Genomic DNA, 26,153 nt, shown 5'->3' on the forward strand with positions numbered 1-26,153 from the left:
CCACACCCCTCTCATCCATGAACCCGTCCAAGTTTTTGAAGGTCCAAGGTGAAGTGAAAATCTTTTTAATATCCGCCTGCAAGTGTGGAATGTTAAGGTCTGAGGGGAAAAGGACGGGGGTGGGGTGGAGGCGCTAAAATGAAGCTGTACACACACTACCTTTAAATCCACCACTAATTAAGGGGTAAACATTTACTGGAATGTTTTGAATATGTGAATGGCTTATCCATTAGTTTCCATCACAAAAAAGATAGCTCATTGGCTCCCCTGCAAACTCCAACCCTTCGAAAGTGAAATGATACTGGATCTTGATAAAACAGCATTTAAAGATAAAACATAAAGATAAACATAAAGACAAACATAAATCAGCTGATCTCACCACAAAACACCCCCATAAACCCATTAATATACTCTTTGAAAGTGAAAGAAAGGATAAAGCAGAAACATGAATCAGCTGTTCTGAACATAAAACTCCCCCATCTTTGTACTTTATACTTGCTACGTTTTGATTATTTATATGTCAACTAGTTTTTACGGTAACACAGTGAGCCTGAAAACAAAGTTATCTTGAGGACTAGCAATCCAGGGCTTGTATTAAGGCTGCAGATAAATGAGTTCAAATCCCACCATGGCATCTGAGATGTTTTAATTCAGCTTTTCTTTTAAGTAAAATGTGGAATAAAAAGCTATCAGTGATAGCAATCACGGAACGACTGTAAGTAGCCTACTTTTTCTTAAGCCTTTCATGGTACGTGGAAGGATTTGTGCCCATTCCTAATTGCATGTGAACGGAATGGTGTGATAGGCCATTTCAGAGGGGGTTAAGAGCATTGCTGTGGATCTGGAGTCATCAGTAGGACAGACCAGGTAAGGACGGCAGATTTCTTTCCTTAAAGGGCATTAATGAACCAGATGGGTTTTTACAACAGTTGACGATAGTTTTGTGGTAATCACCACTGAGACTAGCTTTTATATTCCAGATTTTCATTGAATCTAAATTTCACCAGCTACTGTGGTGAGATTTGAACTATGTCCGCAGGGCATCAGCGCTGGGCTTCTGGTGACCATTACCAGTGTGCCTTGTCTTACAATTACCACGCAGGGAAAGAAATCTGCTGTGCCCCGACAAGCCATCAACTCATAGCATTCTGTCGGATTCTGAATTGGCCTAGCAAATCACTCTCAACACGACCACATACTAGTGGGCAATCAGGAATGATGAGTACTAGCTATGGATGAATAAAAAGTGAATACATTTCTCATCACATGATGGTCATTTTCTCCACATTGTTTTAAACAATAACTCCACCCGGTTGGAATCCGATTAGTATTTTGAGTGTTAGAATATTCGACAGAACTTTTGAGACAGTACATGTTACCTTGGCTTGAAAGTTTCTTTCCAGGTTCTCTCTGTACTGTTTGACTTGTTCATATTGTTCTTGTCTTAGCTGTTCAAGTGCCTCAGTTACTTTGCTATCATATTCCTGTCGATTATCACACTCCACGTTTCCCGGTCTATCTTCATACTGCTTCTTAAGATCCTCAATTTCCTAGGTGGGCAAACGTTAGCACAAAGTTAGAGAATATTCAAACAGTTCACTGGATCGAGCATAAATATTCCAAATACGCACTTTTAAAACAGGAGATTAAACATAAAAACATACGAGGAATCAGTCAGCCAAATAGGAAACCTTCAGGCCTCTGAGGGCAGCACAGTGGCACAGTGGTTAACACCGCTCCCTCACAGTGCCAGGCACCCGGGTTTGACTCCCGGCTTGGGTCACTGTGCAGATTCTGCACATTCACCCCATGTCTGCGTGGGTTTCCTCCAGGTGTTCCGCTTTCCCCCCTAAACTCTCCCTCACTGAAGTTTATTTATTTGTCACAAAAGACTGACATTAACACTACAATGAAGTTACTGTGAAATCACCTAGCCGCCACACTCCGGCGCCTGTCTGCGAACACTTGAGGGAGAATTTGGCATGGCCAATGCACCTAGCCAGCATGTCTTTCGGACTGTGGGAAGAAACCAGAGGAAACCCGCGCAGACATGGGGAGAACGCACAGTGGCAAGCATTGCTGTCTCATGGCGCCAGGTTCAGTTCCGGCCTCGGGTCACTGTCTGTGTGGAGTTTGCGTTTTCTCCCCATGTCTGCGTGGGTTTCCTGCAGGTGCTCCAGTTTCTTCCCACAGTCCAAAGATGTGCAGGTTAGGTTGATTGGCCATGTTAAATTGACCCTAGTTTCAGGGGGATTAGCAGGATAAATATGTGGGGTTACGGGGATAGGGCCCGGGTGGGATTGTGGTCGGTGAAGACTCGATGAGCCGAATGGCCTCCTTCTGCACTGTAGGGATTCTATGAACGTGCAGACTCCACACTGTGACCCAAGCCGGGATTCGAACCAGAGTCCTTGGCGCTGCGAGGCAGCAGTGCTAACCACTGTGCCACCTTGCATCTCAGTGTACCCGAACAGGTGCCGGAGTGTGACGGCTAGGGGATTTTCACAGTAACTTCATGGCGCTGTTAATATGAGTTAACAACTTGTGACACTAACAAAAAAAACCTAAAAACTTTAAGTTTGACCGTTTTTTAACGAATTGCTGGAATTTCTGACAACAAAAGAAGCATTTGCAGCACAGTGGCAACAGATCTTGAATCAGGAACAATGGAGCGCAAGATGAAGATGAGGTTATCCAGTGCACTTAGCTGCTACACTGAGAAAGAAAGGAAAATTAGCGATAGACTCAATGGATCAATGTGGCGATTCGAGGAGCAGCTCAATTATCCATCATTCTGGTGGTAATAAGGACCAATATGCAGGGAGTGGAGGGATGAAGTGAGACAGAGTGAAAATATATACAATTATTTTAGAAATATCTTTTATCATCGAGGAAGAAAACAGCATTCCTTTAATGTGCTCAACTGATAGACCCCTCAAATTTTAGATCTCATCCTTCCAACGTTCAACTCTACTGGCTCAAACACACAAAAAACATTTATTGCCAAAGGAATCAGGGTTTTTTTGTCCTATCCACAAGTGGAAATTTCAGACAGAATTTAATGCCTGCCCATGAAAAATTTAATGGTATTTAAATTGGACATTGTTTAGCGGTGGGACCCTTCCATCTTCCTGCCTCTGCTCCGATCAAGTCCATGGTGGGAAAGTTCATGGTCGGCCTTCCCACACCACTGGCTTTAAAGTGGACCGTAAATGTCCGCATTAACCCAACAGCAGTTGAGTTGAGGGGGGGAGGGGGGGCTTCCGTCATTGGCTTGATGACTGAAGACAGGTGGTTGTACAGGGTTGTTTTTTAAACTGGAAGCCTGTGACCAGCGGTGTGCCTCAGCGATCAGTGCTGGGTCCCCAGTTATTTGTCATTTATATTAATGATTGGGATGAGAATATAGGAGGCATGGTTAGTAAGTTTGCAGATGACACCAAGATTGGTGGCATAGTGGACAGTGAAGAAGATTATCTTGGATTGCAACGGGTTCTTGATCAATTGGGCCAGTGGGCTGACGAATGGCAGATGGAGTTTAATTTAGATAAATGCGAGGTGACGCATTTTAGTAGATTGAACCAGGGCAGGACTTACTCAGTTAATGGTAGAGCGTTGGGGAGAGTTACAGAACAAAGAGATCTAGGGGTACATGTTCATAGCTCCTTGAAAGTGGAGGTACAGGTGGACAGAGTGGTGAAGAAGGCATTCAGCATGCTTGGTTTCATTGGTTAGAACATTGAATACAGGAGTTGGGATGTCTTGTTAAAGTTGTACAAGACATTGATAAGGCCACACTTGAAATAGTGTGTGCAATTCTGGTCACCCTATTATAGAAAGGATATTATTAAACTAGAAAGAGTGCAGAAAAGATATACTAGGATGCTACAGGGCCTTGATAGTTTGAGTTATAAGGAGAGGCTGGATAGACTGGGATTTTTTTCTCTGGAGCGTAGAAGGGTGATCTGAGAGAGGTCTATAAAATAATGAGGGGCATAGACCAGCTAGATAGTCAAGATCGTTTCTCAAAGGTAGGGAAGTCTAAAACTAGAAGGCATAGGTTTAAGGTGAGAGGGGAGAGATACAAAATGGTCCAGAGGGGCAATTATTTCACACAGAGGGTGGTGAGTGTCTGGAACAAGCTGCCAGAGGTACTGGTAGAGGCGGGTACAATTTTGTTTTTTAAAAAGCATTTAGACAGTTACATGGGTGAGATGGGTATAGAGGGATAATGGCCAAATGCGGGCAATTCGGACTAGCTTAGGGGTTTAAAAAAAAAGGGCGGCATGGACAAGTTGGGCAGAAGGGCCTGTTTCCATGCTGTAAACCTCTATGACTCTATCACTCACCCATGACCCCTGGGACTCGGCTGAGTGCAATACTAATGGCAGCCACTGCCTCCCCAGTGGTACTACTGAGCAATGAAGTGGTGCGGGCCTCTGATTGACCATCTCTTAGAGGACAGGACTTCCATCCATGTGGTCCTTAGTCTCAGGGAGGACCCATCATTGCCCTAACTGCCTGATAGGCAGCTGGCCATTTTGAAAAGAGGTGACACGGAGCTCAGACCCTCATCCCCGGCATTAAATTCTTCCTCACCTTCTCAATATCTACCCTATCAAATCACTTCCTAATCATCTCTTTCCTGGAGGAGAGAGCTCCAGTCTGTTCAAACTGATTTGAAATTTGGGTCCATCACGCACTCCCATCCATTGACTCCGTCCACACTTCACACTGCCTCGGAAAAGCAGACAGCATAATCAAGGACCCCATGCATGCCAGACATTCTCTCTTCCATCTTTTCCATCGGGAAAAAGATACAAAAGTCTGAGATCACATCCCAACTGACTCAAGAACAGCTTCTTCCTTGCTGCCAGACTTTTGAATGGTCCTATCACATATTAAGCTGATCTTTCCCTTCCCCGTATTGTAACTCTAACACTATATTCTGCACACTCTCCTTTCCTTTCCTTCGCTACAAACAGCATGTTTTGTCTGTATAGCATACAAGAAACAATACTTTTCACTATATCCCAATAGATGTGACAATAATAAATCAACTCAATTCAATGATCGGCTGAACCTCTGCTCAGAAACTCCGTTTTGTTAATCATATCTCCCTCCCAACCCTTACACTTCAGATAAGGATGTTCTGTGCATTGCTATGCAAGAATTTTTTAAAAAAGTTTTATCAGTGACGTAGCATTTTATTATTGCTTCTGATAGCAACTGCTGATCTGGGAATACACACTTTATTACCAAAAATGTTGATCTTTGCTCTCTTCCACTTGCAACAGAGAAAATTACAGCACAAGAACAGGCCCTTTGGCCCTCCAAGCCTGCACCGTCCTTGCTGCCCGTCTGAACTAAAACCCCCTACCCTTCCGGGGACCATATCCCTCTATTCCCATCCTATTCACGTATTTGTCAAGATGCCCCTTAAAAGTCACTTTTGTATCTGCTTCCACTACCTCCCCCGGCAGTGAGTTCCAGACATCCATCCCTCTCTGCGTAAAAAGATTTGCCTCGTACATCTCCTTTAAACCTTGCCCCTCGCACCTTAAACTTATGCCTCCTAGTAATTGACACTTCCACCCTGGGAAAAAGCTTCTGACTATCCACTCTGTCCATGCCCCTCATATTCTTGTAGGCTTCTATCAGGTCACCCCTCAACCTCCGTCGTTCCATGAGAACAAACCAAGTTTCTCCAATCTCTCCTCATAGCTAATACCCTCCATACCAGGTAACATCCTGGTAAGTCTTTTCTGTACCCTCTCCAAAGCCTGCACATCCTTCTGGTAGTGTTGTGACCAGAATTAAATACTATATTCCAAATGCGGCCTCACTAAGGATCTGTAAGGCTACAACATGACTTGCCAATTTTTAAACTCAATGCCCTGGCCAATGAAGGCAAGCATGCTGTATGCCTTCTTGACTACCTTCTCCACCTGCATTGCCACTTTCAATGACCTGTGTACCTGTACACCCAGATCCCTCTGCCTATCAATACTCCTAAGGGTTCTGCCATTTACTGTATATTTCCTATCTGTATTAGACCTTCCAAAATGCATTACCTCACATTTGTCCGGATTAAACACCATCTACCATTTCTCCGCCCAAATCTCCAACCGATCTATATCCTGCTGTACCCTCTGACGGTCCTCATCGTTATCTGCAATTCCACCAACCTTTGTGTCATCCACAAACTTACTGATCAAATCAGTTACACTTTCCTCCAAATAATTTATATATATTACAAACAGCAAAGGTCCCAGCACTGATCCCTGAGGAACGCCACTTGTCACAGCCCTCCATCCAGAAACACACCCTTCCACAGCTACCCTCTGTCTTTTTTGACCAAGCCAGTTTTGTATCCATCTTATTAGCTCACCTCTGATCCCATGCGACTTCACCTTCTGTACCAGTCTGCCATGGACCTTGTCAAAAGCCTTACTGAAGTCCATGTAGACAACATCCACTGCCCTACCCTCATTCATCTTCATCACTTCTTCAAAAACCTTGATCAAGTTAGTGAGACATGACCTCCCCTTCACAAAATCATGTTGCTTCTCGCTAATACATCCACTTATTTCCAAGTGGGAATAAATCCTGTCTCGAAGAATCCTCTCCAATAATTTCCCTACCACTGATGTAAGGCTCACCGGCTTGTAATTACCTGGATTATCCTTGCTACCCTTCTTAAACTAAGGAGCAACATTGACTTTTCCCCAATCTTCTGGAACCTCCCCTGTAAGAAGTCTCACAACACCAGGTTAAAGTCCAACAGGTTTATTTGGTAGCAAAAGCCACTGGATGACTACCAAATAAACCTGTTGGACTTTAACCTGGTGTTGTGAGACTTCTTACTGTGTTTACCCCAGTCCAATGCTGGCATCTCCACATCATGACCTCCCCTGTAGCCAGTGAGGATGCAAAGATTTCTCTCAAGGCCCCAGCAATTTCCTCCCTTGCCTCTCTCAGTATTGTGGGGTATATCCCATTAGGCCTTGGGGACTTCTCTACCTTAATGTTTCTCAAGACCCCGAATACCTCTTTCTTTTTGATCTCAACATGACCCAAACTATCTACACACCCTTTCTCAGACTCATCATCCACCAAGTCCTTCTCTTTGGTGAGTACTGATGCAAAGTACTCATTTAATACCTCACCAATTTCCTCTGGCTCCACGCATAGATTCCCTCCCTTGTCCTTGAGTGGGCCAATCCTCTTTATACATGTAGAAAAAGCCTTGGGATTTTCCTTAATCCTGCTGGCCAATGACTTTTCGTGACCCCTTTTAGCCCTCCTGACTCCTTGCTTAAGTTTCTTTCTACTTTCCCTGTATTCCACACTTGCTTCATGTGTTCCCAGCCTCCCAGCCTTGACAAATGCTTCCTTCTTCTTTTTGCCTAGGCTCACAATATCTCTCATTATCCAAGGTTCCCTAAACTTGCCATACCTATCCTTCATCCTTCCAGGAAAGTGCCTGTCCTGAATTCCTTTCAACTTACACTTGAAAGTCTCTTGCACGATGTTGATTTCCCCTCAAACATCTATCCCCAGTCTACATTCTTCAATTCTTGCCTAATATTGCTGTAATTAGCCTTTCCCCAATTTAGCACCTTCACCTGAACACTATATTTATCTTTATCCATCAGTACCTTGAAGCTTACTGAATTGTGGTCACAGTTCCCGAACTGCTCCCCTACTGAAACATTGACCACCTGGCCAGGCTCATTCCCCAATACCAGGTCCAGTTTGGCTCCTTCCCTAGTCGGATTATCTGCATACTGTTTCAAGAAGACCCCCTGGATGCTCCTTACAAACTCTGCCCCATCCACACCCCTAGCACTAAGTCAATCCCAGTCAATATAGGGGAAGTTAAAATCTCCCATCACAACAACCCTGTTACTTTTACATCTTGTCAAAAATCTGCCTACACATCTGTTCCTGTATCTCCCTCTGGCCTTTGGGAGACCTATAGTAAGCCCCCAACATTGTAACTACACCCTTCCTATTCCTGAGCTTGACCCATATTGCCTCGCTACATGAGCCCTCCAAGGTGTCTTCCCGCAGTACAGCTGTGATATTCTCCTTAATCAGTGCAACTCCCCCACCTATTTTTACATTCCCCTCTATCCCACCCGAAACATCTGCATCCTGGAACATTAAGATGCCAATCCTATCCTTCTCTTAACCAAGTCTCTGTAATGGCAACAACATTATAGTTCCAAGTACGAATCCAAGCTTTAAGTTCATTTGCCTTGCCTGTTACACTTCTCGCATTAAAACAAATGCATTTCAGTCCTCCAGACCCTCTTTAATCAGCAACAGCACCCTGCCTGATCTTCCTCTGAGTCTTACTGGCCCTACTCTCTAGTTCCCCTTCAGTTAATTCACCTTTGCTTTGGTTCTCACCCTCTGCCAAACTATTTAAATTTAGGATCACCAAAACCCCACTCTGCCCTTTGCCCTCACCATCTCTATGCCCTTTGCCTGGCTTAAATTCCTTTATATCATAGAATCATAGAAACCCTACAGCGCAGAAGGAGGCCATTCGGCCCATCGAGTCTGCACTGACTACAATCCCACCCAGGCCCTACCCCCATATCCCTACACATTTTACCCGCTAATCCCTCTAACCTACACATCTCAGGACACTAAGGGGCAATTTTAGCATGGCCAATCGACCTAACCCGCACATCTTTGGACTGTGGGAGGAAACCGGAGCACCCGGAGGAAACCCACGCAGACACGAGGAGAATGTGCAAACTCCACACAGACAGTGACCCAAGCCAGGAATCGAACCCAGGTCCCTGGAGCTGTGAAGCAACAGTGCTAACCACTGTGCTACCGTGCCGCCCATATATATATGGGCGGCACGGTATATATGGCATATATGGGCTAATCATTTCTATTAAATGTTATCTCTGTAATATGCATCATGAGCTTTCACTGACATTTCATAAGAACGAAACTGCAATGTTCCTTTTAGGGTGACATAGGACAGAGAATAACATTGAGGCAGAAACGTTGCCATCAGGTGCACTAGGACCCTCCTCACAAAGGGGCTTCATGAGATGTGTTGAACATCTGGCTGCTAGTCACCAAGAGCAACAGACGGGACAAATAAAAAATTGTCGCACATCTGGCTGCAAGTTTGTCAGGCATTCACGATCGCTGGCCTGTGCAGATCCCCATGTGTTACTGGAAACATCCCATCTGATTTTAAAAAAAAGAAATCTGTTCACAGTTTTGTACTGGCTGCGCATGCTTGAATGTAAAAGGGACATGGATGAACTCTGGCTATGGTGTTTCTGTAGCATTTTTGAGCGAGGCGATTCTAGCCAACTGAGCTGCTCTGAAATTTGGCATCACTTCCAGATCTTTAACCATAGTCAGTGCCAATGAACAATGTGAGCTCACCCTGCCGACGGATCCAGCACAGTTGTAACGTGAGATGCCTTACCTTCTCACAGAGGCTTTTCTGGAAATCCAGCTGTTCCTGCAACGTTTGTACTTGGTTTGCCAAGTCACACCTTTGTAACATTTCATCATGCAGTCGCGCTTTGGTATCATTGGCAATCGAATTAACCTGTAGGAAAACAAAACGTATAGCGGATGGATCAACTTCCCTTTTTTTTGAGGTGGGGAAGGATTAAGGTTGCCGGCTTGCCATGCTTACGTTTGCAAGCTGAAGTTTAATATCGGTAAGCTCTTTCTCCAAGCTCCTCTTCTCACTCCGACATGTCGCCAGCTGAGCATCTTTGGAATGCTGAGAAATTTCCAGATCTCTTGCTCGGGCCAAAGCAGATTTCAACTCTGATTCCGTTTTGGTATTCCTGAAGGAATATCACATTATTTGCAGCTCAATTGACTGTCATTTCAAAGATCATAGAATCATAGAAACCCTACAGTGCAGAAGGAGGCCATTTGGCCCATCGAGTCTGCACCGACCACAATCCCACCCAGGTCCTGCCCCCTTATCCCTACATATTTACCCACTAATCCCTCTAACCTACACATCTCAGGACACTAAGGGGCAATTTTAGCATGGCCAATGAACCTAACTCGTACATCTTTGGACTTTTACTAGGACTGAAATTAATTTTTTCTACTAGTTTGAACATGATATATTTAAATCAAAAACAACCTGATGGATTTATACTAACAAAATAATTAAGAAGGAATATTGATTGATTTATTATTGTCACATGTATTGGGATACAGTGAAACACATTATTTCTTGAACGCTATACAGACAAAATATACCAAAGCGTGCACAGGAGAGAAGGAAAGAAGAGGGTGCGGAATATAATCTTGCAGTTACTGATAGGGTGAGGAGAAAGACTAACAAAGCAAAAGCACACTTCATTTTTTTAAAAGTAATGCTTCTCACAATTACATTAAAAAGCAGTCAGCAGTCTATGACCAGATCAATGTTACATCTAGAATTTGCTTCCATACAGAAACATAGGCCCAATTAAATTTCCAGGAACAATGTTAACAGAATTGTTGGCTAATCATAGCAATCAATCTCGGTTGGTACCTAGCCTCAGGCCTTTGTATCTTTTTCCCGACAGAAGAAGGTGGAAGAGAGTCCAGGGTGCAAGAAGTCCTTGATTATGCTTTCTGAAAGAAATCTGTCCAGTTTTCCTTTGAATTAATCTATATTAACAGCTTCCAACATCTCCCTTGGGATCAATACACCGATTGGCACTCAATCACTGAAATATTGTTTCCACAAATTGGTTCTCAATGAAACGTACAATGTTCTCAGGTTCTACTATTGTGGGCAAGATAGACTAGCTTAGAACATAGAATCCTTAACGGTGCAGAAGATGACAATTTGACCCATCGAGTTTATATTAGCTCTCCAAAAGAACAAGTCCACCACCACCCACCTACACCCAACGCCCCCACCCCGCCCTTTCCCCTTAAGCCCATGCATTTACCATGACTAATCCACTTAACCTCTTGGGACACTAAGGGACAACTTAGCATGGCCAATCCTGTACATCTTTGGACGGTGGGAGGAAACTGGAGCACCCAGAGGAAACCACGCAGACATGGGGAAAATGTGCAAACTCCACACAGTCACCCAAGCCCGGAATTGAATCCGGGTGCCTGGCGCTGTGAGGCAGCAGTGCTATCTTGTTCCTTCACAATTCTACCAACAGCAATCATATCATCTCCCAATCTTTGCTCTTTCCTGTCAGAATATTCCAATCTGAGATTCCCCTATCCTGTGGTATCCTTTTTCGCACTGTAACGATCTGAACTGTTAGTCCAGTCATGACAATACTTTATAAAGAGTGAGAGCTACCTCACAATTGCAGCTCCATATCGAACTTTCACTGCACCCCATACAATATGGTTCACTCATTGTTGCGATGGATTACCGTATCAGTGCCAACAACCCTCAGGGAAAATAACACGAGTAAATATGATTTGCCATCCAAAAGATATGCGAGATGCTTTATTTTAAAAAATACCTGTTTAAAAAAAACTCAACAAATGGTATTTTATCTGCAAACATATGTTTAAACAGGAGCTGCACTGGCAGTGGGGGGATTTGGAGAGAAGGAGATCATACGAACTTTCTACAAAATTATTTTGACTGCCTTCCCAACAAAATGCCTGAAAGCATCAATTGTGATGAAATAATGAGTGCCACTGGATATTGTTACATGCTCAAACCAACAGGGAGGGTATAAAGGTATTGCTCGGGGAGCTGTACTCTACACAGGTCATAAGCTACTTATGCAAATACAGGTTTATTCTTGCTAGTGCAACTGTAAATCATATGGATGACAAAAATTCCCCATGAGCAACTGGAATGCTGAGCTGCCAAACCTGGATTTGCAAGGCCATGAACAGGTTAAGAATATTATGTCTACGTGCATTTCCTGTCAACTTCCCCACCCCTACATTATAAATTCCCCATTTCCATATTTATACTGGTAGTTGCCAGTGGCGACTTCTTGCACAAGCGACATATTGGGTGGTATCTAATGGAGGCGACAGAGCCATGGCAAATGTGGAGTAGGGCAATGTTCGGGGCTGGGCAAGATGCTCTTTCGAAGAGTCGGTGCAGATTCAATAGTGCTGAATGGTCTCCTTCGGCACTGTCGGGATTCTGTGGGTGTCACCCACCTACTGGAAAGGGGCAAGGAGCCCTCATGGCTCTGATGAGAAAGGCCCACTACACTCAGTGCCAATGAGGCACTTAATTGGCAGAGTCATGTCAACCGAAAGCTGTGGGATAATCAGATTGGCAGCTGTGCTTTGCTCAGCAGTGCCACTCGGAGTTCACTGACTGCTGCTGGAAATGCATCTACCCAAGGCCCAGGATTTCCAAGGGACCCAGGCGAGTGACGGTTGAGAAGGGTCAGCAATAAGAGCAAGGGAGTGGATGGGGACAACTCTCAGCAGGCCCTCCTTTCCAATGATGCTGGGTCCCTCAATTAGCCACAGAGTATGTTTTAATGAGTGACCCCCACTCGGGTAGCTCACCCAACCCGAGAGGGTTTGCTTCTTGGGCTTCCCATATGGCGAGTCTCCCACTCACTGCTGGGTAAATCTCATTGAGATGAGACTCTTAAATGGACATTAATCACCCACCCAAGAGTCACGATTGGCAGCGGGTCAAGAAGGTCACCCAGGAGTCTTCCCATCCCGGGTATCAGGACAGAGGTGAGGGCCCCACTCGGCTCCCTCCCACCCAATGAAATGTCCTTCCACCAAATTGCCGCAAGAGAGATTAAATTCAACCTATACCCCTATTGGAGGTGCTGCAGGCAGCATGTTGTAAATACAATGTGACATGCATACTTTATGCCAAGAAACTGTGATGTAATAAAACTCACCAGAGGACTGCTCTCAGATTTAATTTTCTGTGCAAAGTCAGTTAACAACAACCAGCAAATTCGATATGAAAATGACAGGGTGACCAGAGAATACAAATAGAAATGCTCATACTGACAGCTTAAGAAATGGAGAAAATAGCCTGGCAACTCTGCACCACATTTTGGGAATGTTTAAAATGGGGATTCACAGCGTAGCCTGGGGTACATTCATAACATCGGAAAGCTTGTTCTCTAAACTCTGTAAACAATCGAACAGGGAAAGTTACTGAAGACGTTTGCTGTGCTGTGCTGTAGGACAACTTTGACTAACATATTATGTGGAGTTTATCCAGTATCCTCTGTTTTTATTTCAGATTTCCAGCATTCATAGTATTTTGCTTTTATATCTAAGTTTTGTGCTGTTTCAATATCGATTTTTAAAAATTAAAACATAAAAATCGTGGAACCAGTTACACTGCATCATCTCATTAGCACATCACTCCAGCCTACAGAATGAGCAAATAGAATGATGAAATGGAAAGGTGTCCAAATGAATCATTCCAACTCAGTTGCGGTGTATATGTTTTGTCAGGCGTTTGGGCATTTTGATTACATTGTACAAGTCGAAGTGGTTTGGTAAGCTTTCTTTGGAACGGTTGCATTTCCACTGGGAACAAAGCAAGTTTAAGATTGAAACAATTGCTTTGGTTCAGGTCCACGGAGTTCAGTTGGGCGAGAAACTGATCGGCCGAAATTGCTCACAGCTCTGGAGACAGATCTATAGCCAGCAAGTATTGAATGCACAAAATAATCCAAGTACAACCCAAATCTGGAAGACACAAAACTATTGTTTCACTCCCTCATGCTCACAAGCAGCTGAATGAAAATTTCAGGAACTAACAAAGCAGTTTATTTGAAACCTAAGTGACGTTATTGCAGCCCATTCCTTAAAAGAAAAAAAAAATCAACGTTAGCTCTGGCTCAGTCGTAGATTCTCACCCAAGTTAGAAGATTGTTGACTCAAATCCCAGTCCAGGAACTTGAGCACATTGGGAAATTTTGAGATTATGAAATGCACCATAAAAATGCAAGTTTGATTTTCCTATAAGCGCATAGATGCCAACTTTAACCCAATGAGACAATCAATGTGTTAGGTTAGAACAATAGCTGCAACCAACATACTTGCATGGAATATTCTAACTTGGACTAATTAATATCTTGTGCAAATTCAGAATTGCGTTATTGCTAATATTCAATGCTCCCATGCATGGACTCCAGAATTTTATATGCCTCTTGTGCCTACGTTTTTATACATCTAGCGAAGTAATAACGCTGCATTCAATGGCATTTGTCACCTATTCCAGGAACCTACATTTGTCACCTGACTATTCCAGGAACCTACCTAGGACAAGATATTAATCTGTCTTTTATGATCAGCTGTGTTATAATTTGTAATCAGCAACCTTCAATATTATTCTTCCTGAGGTGGTGTCCAAATATTTAGCTACCTGGAATTTGGTTTACAACCACACTTTAAAAAAATGGATGATTACCTGCTGTCTCACAGCACCAGGGACCTGGGTTCAATTCCTGGCTCGGGTCACTGTCTGTGCGGAGTCTGCACGTTCTCTCCATGTCTGCGTGGGTTTCCTCTGGGTGCTCTGGTTTCCTCCCACAGTGTGGAGATGCCGGCGTTGGACTGGGGTAAACACAGTAAGAAGTTTAACAACACCAGGTTAAAGTCCAACAGGTTTATTTGGTAGCAAAAGCTACCAAATAAACCTGTTGGACTTTAACCTGGTGTTGTTAAACTTCTTACTGTGTTCCTCCCACAGTCCAAAGATGTGTGGCTTAGGTTGATTGGCCATGATAAATTGCGCCTTAGTGTGTGGAGTTTGCGCCTTAGTGTGCGCCTGTGTGGAGTTTGCACATTCTCCTCGTGTCTGCGTGGGTTTCCTCCGGGTGCTCCGGTTTCCTCCCACAGTCCAAAGATGTGCGGGTTAGGTTGATTGGCCAGGTTAAAAAAATTACCCCTTAGAGTCCTGAGATGCGTAGGTTAGAGGGATTAGCGGGTAAAATATGTGGGGGTAGGGCCTGGGTGGGATTGTGGTCGGTGCAGACTCGATGGGCCAAATGGCCTCCTTCTGCACTGTAGGGTTTCTATGATTCTATGATTCTATAGTGTCAGGAGGACTAGGAGGGTAAACCTGTGGGGTTACGGGGATAGGACCTGCTTGGGATTGTTGTCAGTGCAGGCTCGATGGGCCAAATGGCCTCCTTCTGCACTGTTGATTCTATGATTTTATGAACTTTTTCTTGCACAAGAAAGCTGATTCTTGATGTAATTTGACAGAGTACAAGGCTCAAAATTTTCATAGCTAGCACAAAGGAAGATGTTGTGGTTGTTGGAGGGCAATTATCTCAGCAAAGGGATATCACTACAGGAGTTCCTCAGAGTAGCATCCTAGGCCCAACCATTTTCAGCTTCAATGATCTTCCCTCCCTCCATAAGTCAGAAGTGGGGATATCGCTGATGATTGCATAATGTGCCAGAACTTGCATTTATATAGCACCTTTCATGATGGCTCAAAGTCCTTTACAGTCAGTCAATTAAGTACTTTGAGACTACTGCAATAGTAAACATGGCAGCTAATATTTGCTCAGTAAACTCGCCCTCAGTATTGAACTGGTCTATCAGCCTCGTTTTTTGGACTCAAGTGCTGGAATGGGATGTGAACCGAGAGCTAAGCGATTCAGAGGCAAGTGTGTTACTAACATAGCCACAGCTGACACAATGGCATTACAACAGCTAAATCCACCAAACATCAAACAGTCTAGGCATTACCATTGACCAAAATCTGAACTGTTCAAGAGTAAGTCAGGAGCTGGGAGTTCTGTGGTGAGTGACTCACCTCTAAGTCCTCAAAATCCATCCATCATCTCCAAGCCACAAGTCAGGAATATGGATTACGCTCACTTTTCTGGACGAGTACAGATTCAAGAAAACTGAAGGTGCTTGATGCCATTCAGGACAAAGCAGTCTGCTTGATTGGCACCACATCCATCACCTTACAACATTCAGTCCCTCCATCACTGACATACAGTGGCAGTAGTGTCTACCATCTACAAGGTGCACTGCAGCGATTCACCAAGTTTCCTTCAATAACAGCTTTCAAACCCGCAATCTCTACCACCCAGAAGGACACAGGTAGCAATTGTTCCACTTCAAGATACACAGTACCCCGAGTTGGAATTAAATCAGTGTTCCTTCACTGCTGCTGGGTCAAAATTCATGAAGCCCCTCCCTAACAGCACCGTGGGCGTAGCTACACCACACCATGGACTGCAGCAATGCAAGATGGCAGCTCACCCACCACCTTCTCATGGGTGATTAGTGATGTTCAACAATTGCTGGCCTTTCCAGCGATGCTCACATCATAAGAACGGATTAAAAAAAATTCAACGACCCTGCTCCTTAATTTCAAATCATCTCTACAACTAGTAGATGATATACTCAATATCATCTCAACATCCCTGCTGCAATGTCTATGTACATAATGTGTCATATGCAGTCAGTATTATTTTCTGAAATTCATATCAAATGATATACCTTTGGGTTTTCAAAACTTCTATAGATTGTGTTTTTAAAAATTAAAACTCCAAATAAAAACTCCCAGTTTTTGATTTACTATCAACTTAAATTTTCAAAATGAGTTCCATTTTCTATTCAAATGACACCATTTCTCCAAGGTACTTTGAGAATACCTAAATTATCCAAAAAAAAGACTTGAAATTCTAACTGAATGATTTTGGTAGAAAGTGTATTGCAATAAGTGAGTGTCATCTTATTATCTTGTGGTTCTCAGGCAGATCAATGTGGAAATGACCACCACCTAAATCTGGATCATCACAGTAGACACTCTGGATGTTGAAGTTGATGCAAGCCACCAATCTCCAGTTTTACACAGCTTGTAATGTCCCACGCAAAGGCATTAAGCCCACCAGCAGTCAGTACTCAATTTTTACATTTACAAAATATGGACACCAGCACTGGCAATGATATACCAACTTACATACCTCACCTATTCTATAACATTACCACATCAGAATCCATCTCCTAAACTCTTGGCTTTGGTGTATGATTGTTTCAAAATAACTAGCAACAGCTCCCATTCACTTTGTGAACACCATTTAAAAAGGGAAAGTTCTTTGGTGTTAATAGCCTAAATTAAGGGTACGTACATACAGGTGGGGAGAAGGTGTGCACATAACTTAATGGATAGGTGCCTAACTTCATTGTGGATTGTGATGTTAATGAAAGATTGCAGATTTGAGCCCGACTGTTACCATTTTTTTACGCCTGGCTGGCTCAGGTGATAAAACAAGATATTCTGATGTTATGGGTCCAAACCTCAGCTGTTGTAGTTTAGGTCTTTGCAGAGGTGACATTGCAAAGATAGTGGCAATGCCCCAGTTGGTGCAGAAACCTGCACTGGCCACTGCCAATCACTCTAAGCCTCACCTGGCTACCTTCTGGGAAAATTTTTTTTAAAATACTTTTCCAATTCAATCAAATCAAATCCAATTCAGAGCCATTAAGTTGAGACATTTCAGATCCAGGCTGACAAGACAGGGCAAGCGACCAAACCACCCTGTTCTGGGCCTGATCTACATGAGCCAAGCTGATTGGAGAAGGGGGAGGTTCCTCCTCCAAGTCTTGAGCTCATCTGCATCTTAGCCAAAAGGCCGAGATGCCACTTTAAAAAATTGCTTCATATGAAACATATGAAGCTTCAGTGTAACCTAATGACCTCAACCAAGTGCGGCCGACCATGGGCTGCCAACCATACTACACTTGATCTTAGCCAAAAGGCCACCTTCTGGGAAAATGCTCAGGTGGAACTTACTCCTCCACTTCCTGGAGAAATCATTCCTACTGGCTGTTGAAAGCTTCAAGTGTCTTATGGCATCATTTCAGGGTGGGAGTTACAAACAAATAACTGTAAAGGATGCCCTGAGGAACACATTGGTGGCTATTAAAATTCTGGTTTGGTTTTACATTGGTGAGTTCATTGGCCGACCTGAACACTATTCCATTGTAAATGAATGAATAATATTTCAAATTAAATAAAGCCATTGTTAGGACTTGGTTTTTTTTTTAAATAAAGAGGCGCATCATGCAGTGTTCATGCTTGAGGCTTTCTGCAGCTGGTGGGCACCTTGAGGGCCAGAGTACATCACCAATGGTAATGATGTTCTGAAGTATTAAGTTTTTGTTAAGTTTTTTTTCTTGTACACAAAAATTCCCTTTTAAGGCATCATTTATTTGTTTATAAAGAGATACTTTGACACTGGGGAGGGGTTAGCGGGGTAGGAGTTACCACATCCATAATGTCTCACTTCCAATAATTCTAAAACTGAGTGAAGATTGACTTTTCATAAAATCCCTATAGTGCAGAAGGAGGCCATTCAGACCATCAAGTCTGTACCGGCTTTCCAAAAGAGCATCTTACCCAGGCCCCATCACCGTAACCCCACGTATTTACTCCACTAATCCCAAAACCTACACATCTTGAGACAATAAGGGGCAATTTAGTATGGCCAATACACCTAACCTGCACATCTTTGGACTGTGGGAGGAATCAGGCGCGCCCAGAGGAAACCCACGCTGATGCGGGGAGAACATGCAGACTCCACAGTGACCCAAGGCCAAATCAAACCCAGGTCCCTGGCGCTGTGAGGCAGCGATTGGTTATCGGAGGTTTAACTCGCTTAATACTAAATTCACATCTTCACATTTCTGCAGCTTTTATAATTGCGGTATACAATAGCAAGTGGTTCCATCAATTCAATTTTAAATGAGAGTGAATTTTTTTAAAAAAAGTTTACAGTTATGAAATAGCACCAGGAACCCGGGTTCAATTCCGGCCTCAGGTCACTCTGTGGAGTTTGCATGTTCTCCCCGTGTCTACGTGGGTTTCCTCTGGGTGCTCCGGTTTCCTCCCACAGTCCAAAGATGTGTAGGTTAGGTTGATTGGCCATTCTAAATTGCCCCTTAGTGTCAGGGGGAGTAGCAGGGTAAATACGTAGGGTTACGGGATAGGGCCTGGGTGGGATTGTGGTCAGTGCTGGCTCAATGAGCCGAATACCCTCCTTCTGTACAGTAAGTATGATATGTTTCAAGGCACAAACTGAGTGACAACCAAAACGAAGATAGATACTTTTTCATTTTTGGGACTTCTTCATTTTGTATATTAGAACAAAACATTAATATGACTGATATTCCAAGGAAGTTCAACAGGAAAAATATGAGATCAACATTTGTCACACAGTCATTTCATGACCCATGTTACGCACATTCAAGAGTACAGCCAATTTGAGCTTTTCACTCTACTGTAACCAACCAATTAATTGCATTACCAAAAAATGCCCCGAGTCAGCTGTAGGTCGATTTTGCAAATTGCACGTGAGTTCCGAGGAACATTGGAAGTAGCCATTTGCTCAAAGAGATAATACTCTTTCAAAATGGAAGGGTCTTTAGACAGCCCCATGGTACGTGAAACAATGAATACTTTGGCCTTTCATATCTTCACGTGTCTACAGGAACAGTGCCAGAAGACTGGAGGATAGCAAATGTTGTCCCCTTGTTCAAGAAGGGGAGTAGGGACAACCCTGGTAATTATAGACCGGTGAGCCTTACTTCTGTTGTAGGCAAAGTATTGGAAAGGATTATAAGAGATAGGATTTATAATCACCTAGAAAGGAATAATTTGATTAGGGATAGTCAGCACGGTTTTGTGAAGGGTAGGTCGTGCCTCACAAACCTTATTGAGTTCTTTGAGAAGGTGACCAAAGAGGTGGATGAGGGTAAAGCGGTTGATGTGGTGTATATGGATTTCAGCAAAGCGTTTGATAAGGTTCCCCATGGTAAGCTTTTGCAGAAAATACGGACACATGGGATTGACCGTGATTTAGTGGTTTGGATCAGGAATTGGCTAGCTGTAAGAAAACAAAGGGTGGTGGTTGATGGGAAATATTCATCCTGGAGTTCAGTTACTAGTGGTGTACCGCAAGGATCTGTTTTGGGGCCACTGCTGTTTGTCATTTTTATTAATGACTTGGATGAGGGCGTGGAAGGATGGATTAGTAAATTTGCGGATGACACTAAAGTCGGTGGAGTTGCAGACAGTGCGGAGGGAAGTGGCAGGTTACAGAGGGACATAGATAAGCTGCAGAGCTGGGCTGAGAGGTGGAAAATGGAGTTTAATGCGGAGGAATGTGAGGTGATTCACTTTGGAAGGAGTAACAGGAATACAGAGTACTGGGCTAATGGTAAGATACTTGGTAGTGTGGATGAACAGAGGGATCTGGGTGTCCATGTGCATAGATCCCTGAAATTTGGCACCCAGGTTGATAGGGTTGTTAAGGCGTACGGTGTGTTAGCTTTTATTGGTAGAGGGATTGAGTTTCGGAGCCGGGAGGTCATGCTGCAACTGTACAAAACTCTGGTGCAGCGGCATTTGGAGTATTGCGTACAGTTCTGGTCGCCGTATTATAGGAAAGATGTGGAAGTGTTGGAAAGGGTGCAGAGGAGATTTACCAGGATGTTGCCTGGTATGGTGGGAAAATCGTATGAGGAACGGCTGAGGGGCTTGAGGTTGTTTTCGTTAGAGAGAAGGTTAAGAGGTGACTTAATAGAGGCATACAAGATGATCAGAGGATTAGATAGGGTGGATAGTGAGAGCCTTTTTCCTCGGATGGTGTTGGCTAGCACGAGGGGACATAGCTTTAAATTGAGGGGTGAGAGATATAGGACAGATGTTAGAGGTAGGTTCTTTACTCAGAGAGTAGTAAGGGCGTGGAATGCCCTGCCTGCAGCAGTGGTGGACTCGTCAACGTTGAGAGCGTTCAAGTGGTTATTGGATAAACATATGGATGATATTGGAATAGTGTAGATTAGAGGGGCTTTAGATTGGTACCACTGGTCGGCGCAACATCGAGGGCCGAAGGGCCTGTACTGCGCTGTAATGTTCTATGTTCTAGATGGACAAAAATTACAGACATTACCCAGAAAGTGCTAGTAAGAGCAAGATGGAGAATGGCATTAGAAGGCCAGTTGTAAGGAATGTAATCAGTCAATTCAAATTTACTATTAGACTATCATGCTGTTATTGTAGTGGAGGTACGTAAGATTTTTCCAATGAAAAAGGATATCAGGCATCTCGTCTTCAATTATGACCAACACTGAATTAATAACTCCAAGTTGGTTCCATCGCTTAATATAATGGTTATTTTGACAAAAAAAAATCATGACCACACACTTGTCTCCCTTGGTAAACTAGATGGTAAATGTGCATCAGATGTGTTGATTTTGTCTCAGCACATACTGTTCCCACGAATGGAAACCTCGCCAAAGCAAAATTGGCATGGAAGCAAATAATTCCAAAGGATGATACCAATTCATAGAATTATAGAATCCCTACAGTGCAGAAAGAGACCATTCGGCCCATCAAGTCTGCACCGACAACAATCCCACCCAGGCTGTGTTCCCACAACCCCATGCATTTACCTTGCTAATCCCTTGACACTGGAGTTAATTTAGCATGGCCAATCAACCTAACCCGCACATCTCTGGACTGTGGGCAGAAACCGGAGCACCCGGAGGAAAGCCATGCAAACACGGGGATAACATGCAAACTCCACACAGTGATGCAAGGCCAGAATCGAACCCGGGTCTCTGGTGCTGTGAAGCAGCAGTGCTAACCACTGTGCCGCGCCAAGTTCTTCAACAACAAAAAAAATCAGCTGGATGAATAAGGAGCCAGCCCAAACTGAAAATAATATTCACTTCTTGGGAGCATCCTCGGTGACAAAATGGGTCGTTATTTTTAATGAAACAATGTATTGTAAAGAGTTAGTATCCACATATTGCAGGATTTTTGTTATATTCTTTCAATGGAATGTGAGCAATACCGGCAAGGCCCATTGCCCATCCCTAGTTGCCCTTGAGAAGGTGGTGGTGAGCTGCCGTCTTGAACCATTGCAGTCCATGTGTTGTAGGTACAGCTACAGTGTTATTAGGGAGTGAGTTCCAGGATTTTGTTTCCTATCAATGAATGAACGGTGATTTGGTTCCAAATCAGGATTGACGCGTGGTATAGGCAGGAACCTGCCAATGTCCCATGCTCCCAGTTTCCTTATAGGTGAAAAGTGTCACATGTTTGAAGGATGCTGTCAAAGGATTCTTGGCGATTTGCTGCATTGCATCATAGGACAAACTTATGCCGCAATGGTGGAGGGAGTGAATGTTTAAAGTGGTGAATAGGGTGCCAATCAAGGGGGTTGCTTAGTCCTGGATATCAAGCTTCTTGAGCAGAGCTGCACTCATCCAGACAAGTGGAAAGTACATATTTACACAATTATACTCCTGCCTGGTACGTTGTAGATGATGGACAGATTTTGAGGAGTCAGAAGATGAGTTATTCACCACAGAATTCCAAGCCTCTGTCCTGCTCTTGTAGCCAAAATATTTATATGGTTGGCGCAATTAAGTTTTAGGCAAATGGCAACTTGTAGCTTGTTGATGATGGAGGGATTCAGCAATCTGACGAAGGAGCAGCGCTCCGAAAGCTAATGGTATTTGCTACCAAATAAACCTGTTGGACTTTAACCTGGTGTTGTTAAATCTGTTACTGTGTTTACCCCAGTCCAACGCCGGCATCTCCACATCAATGCCATTGAATGCCATGGGGAGATGATTATTCTCTCGTCATTGCATGACACAAATGTGTATTTAGTATGTTATTTACATGTTAGCAAGGAATAAAAGAATAGTCCATTTTGGTTGACAGGGATTGAAGAAAGGGAACATGCACACTCAACAGGGTGTTTAAATGTTTTGAACGAACAACTTCAGGCCATTCTCTTCAAGGACCATGTATAACCTGACCTAATTATGGACAATATCCAACACACAGAATTCCCTGATAATCACAACCAACCAATACCTTCATGTGGAGCTCTGTCAAACATTCCCAACACCTAGAGTAATCCCACCATACAAGTAAATCTTTACAACTACAAACATGCGCTGCATAGCATCAACTGAGGTAAACTAACTTGTCCCACAGAATATATTTGACAATGTGCAAATCCTTGTACTTTGAAATCCATTTCTAAAGCTATTTTTGTCCTTTTCTCTTCAAAATGAGTGAATAAAATCACCAAATTATTTAACTGTGATGATGATTTCCTCGTCTGTTACTCCTGGGGTGGAGGGCATGGGAATCTGTTTTCTAGTCTCCCCTGTTATTTGAAGATTGATAGTTTTGCGATTCTTCAGTTCATAAGACTACCCAAGTTAACTAACATTTCTTTGTCCAATCTTTCAATAATTCTTATCATACTTTAGAAACAAATTGGATCCCCAAACAAAACCTTCAGTTCTCCCACCCAATAATCAAGGTATCTATAACACACAAAGATTGGGGGAGTTGCAGATAGTGCGGAGGACTGCCAGAGGATACAGCAGGATATCGATAGGCTGGAGACTTGGACGGAGAAATGGCAGATGGAATTTAATCCAGACAAATGCGTGATGATGCATTTTGGGAAGTCTAATGCAGCAGGGAGGTATACAGTAAATGGCAGAGCCCTTTGAAGCATTAACATACAGAGGGATCTAGTTGTACAGGTCCACAGTTCCCTGAAAGTGGCAATACAAGTGGATAAGGTGGTCAAGAAGGCATATGGTATGCTTGCCTTCATCGGTCAGGGCATAGAGTATAAAAATTAGCAAAATGATGCAGCTGTACAGAATTTTAGTTCGGCCACATTTAGAATATTGCATACAGTTCTGATTGCCACACTACCAGAAGGATGTGGAGGCTTTGGAGAGCATACAAAAAAGATTTACCAGGATGTTGCCTGGCTTGGAGGGTATTAGCTATGAGGAGAGACTAGACAAACTTGGCTTGTTTTCACTTGAACATCAGAGGTTGAGGGATGACCTGATAGGAGTTTACAAAATTATGGAGAGGCATAGATAGAATAGATAGAGTCTTTTTCCCAGGGTAGAAATGTCAATTACTAGGGGACATAGGTTTAAGTTAAAATGGGGAAAGTTTTTTTTAAATAGAGGGTGGTAAGTAGGTAGTAGGACCCTCAAAATTTGAGATCTGTGGATGGACCATGTGTGGGGATTGGATTATTAAATACCCTCTCGATAAATCATTGCACGTGATCCCAATGACTTATAGCAGCTCATTTTTTTGTCAACTGATTGACATGACAATTGTCAATTTTTTGGTAATTTGGGGGAAGGGGTCAAATGAAGGCTGCGCACATTTGAATCCTAATTTGTCCCCTTTGGACTAACAGTTCCAGCTACAGACAACCTTTTGTAGAATAAATGCAATGTTGAATGTTGAGGCCTGATTAGGTTCCAATAGTCCCAACAGCAACTGGCTTGGGTCTTCCATATACATTAACAATTCATATCAAATCCTAATCAGAGTGCAGAAAATAGATTGTAATTTTTGTTTGAGAGGCAACCAACCACTGGATAACAGTGACGGGGAGGGTGACTGAATGGTTAGGAAAAGGGAAGGGGAGACAAAAGGAGGGCAGACTCCCTTCCATCTTCTTCTATTGGGAAAAAGGTACAAAAGTTTGAAAACACGCATCAACTGACCCAAGAACAGCTTCTTCCCTACTGCCATCAGACTTTTCAATGGTCCTATCATATATTAGGCTGACCTTTCTCTTCATCCTATTGGTAACTGTGACACTGTATTCTATCCCCTCTCCTTTCCTTCTCCCCTATGTACTCTATGAAAGATGTGTTTTGTCTGTATAGTGCACAAGAAACAATACTTCTCATTGTATCCCAATACACGTGACAATAATAAATCAAATCAACGGGATGGAGGGTGGTAGTAGAGGGAGAGATGGACAGAGGGATGGAGGGAGAAAGGTAGGGATGGAGGGAGAAAGGTAGGGATGGAGGGAGAAAGGTAGGGATGGAGGGAGGAAGGTAGGGAGAGAGAGAGGGAGGGAGGAAGGTAGGGAGAGGGAGGAAGGTAGGGAGAGGGAGGAAGGTAGGGAGAGGGAGGAAGGTAGGGAGAGAGGGAGGAAGGTAGGGAGAGAGGGAGGAAGGTAGGGAGAGAGGGAGGAAGGTAGGGAGAGAGGGAGGAAGGTAGGGAGAGAGGGAGGAAGGTAGGGAGAGAGGGAGGAAGGTAGGGAGAGAGGGAGGAAGGTAGGGAGAGAGGGAGAGAGGGAGGGAGGAAGGTAGGAGAGGGGGAGGCAGGGAGGAAGGGATTGATGGATGGAGAGAGGTGGCAAAGAAGGAAGTAGTAGTGAGGGAGGGTTGGATGAACAGAGCGAGGAAGGGATGGATGGGGAGAGAGGGATGGGGGGAGAGAGGGATGGGGGGAGAGAGGGAAGTAGTAGGGACAGAGTGAGGTAGTAGGGAGGAAGGGATGGATGGAGAGAGGTGGGATAGAGGGAAGTAGTAGGGACAGAGTGAGGTAGTAGGAAAGGAGGGCTGGATGGACAGGGGGAGGTGGGGATGGACAGGGGGAGGTGGGGATGGACAGGGGGAGGTGGGGATGGACAGGGGGAGGTGCCTGGTTCCCCCTCCTCACCTCTCCTGTAGGTGCCGGTGCTCCTCGCTGACTTTGCCCAGCCGCACCTCCAGGCGAGCCCGCTCGTTGGCCGTGCGGTCCAGCAACTCCCGGGCTTCGGCCAACTCCTTCTCGAACAGGGAGCGGGTGTTTCGGAAACCGGAGCTTTCCTCCTCTTGGGACTCGGTTAGCTGCCGCAGCAGCGCCTCTTTGTCCAGCTCCAGGCAGCGGATGCGCTCGATGTAGGCGGCCAGGCGGTCATTCAGCTGCTGCAGTTCCTCCTTCTCCTGCTGGCGGCTCAGGCGGAGCGGGCTCGCCTTCCCGGACCTCCGCAGAGACATGCCGCGGGGCTCTGGCTGCTCAGGCAGCGGGGAGGCTGGCTGCCCCGGGAGAGGGGGCTCTCTCTGCCCCGGGAGCCGGGAGCTGTGGCAGTGCCCGAATTGCAGGGAGATGTCCCAGTCACACATCACTCACTCACTCAAAAGTCAGCAATTGCTCTGAAAGACCATTATCTGAGACTGAACCCACGAAAAGACATATTTCTGCCTCAGAAAGGACAATGAGTGAGTTACTATTGGGGCAGGTTTTATATTCTATATCAGGGCTTTATTACCCCCAGAGCTGTATCCTTTTTAAAGATCAAATTCTAACGTGTTGGAACATTGCCAAGTTCAGGGAATGT

General features: G+C 44.2%; 1 protein-coding gene across 1 annotated transcript in view; it reads right to left on the minus strand.

Annotated features, from left to right (window-relative positions):
* Window positions 1-25,942, minus strand: part of LOC144511304 (lamin-B3-like) — a 76,836-nt gene extending 50,894 nt beyond the window's left edge. The window contains exons 1-4 of the mRNA XM_078241544.1: window positions 25,493-25,942; window positions 9,686-9,842; window positions 9,470-9,595; window positions 1,380-1,550 (exon numbers count right to left, since the gene is read on the minus strand). Of these exons, the coding sequence (XP_078097670.1) occupies window positions 1,380-1,550; window positions 9,470-9,595; window positions 9,686-9,842; window positions 25,493-25,938 (900 nt within the window). The 5' untranslated portion in view covers window positions 25,939-25,942. The remainder of the gene's footprint in view (window positions 1-1,379; window positions 1,551-9,469; window positions 9,596-9,685; window positions 9,843-25,492) is intronic.
* Between the last annotated feature and the right edge of the window lie 211 nt (window positions 25,943-26,153).

Source organism: Mustelus asterias, chromosome 24 (assembly GCF_964213995.1).
Source record: "Mustelus asterias chromosome 24, sMusAst1.hap1.1, whole genome shotgun sequence".
NCBI classification, from domain to species: domain Eukaryota; kingdom Metazoa; phylum Chordata; class Chondrichthyes; order Carcharhiniformes; family Triakidae; genus Mustelus; species Mustelus asterias.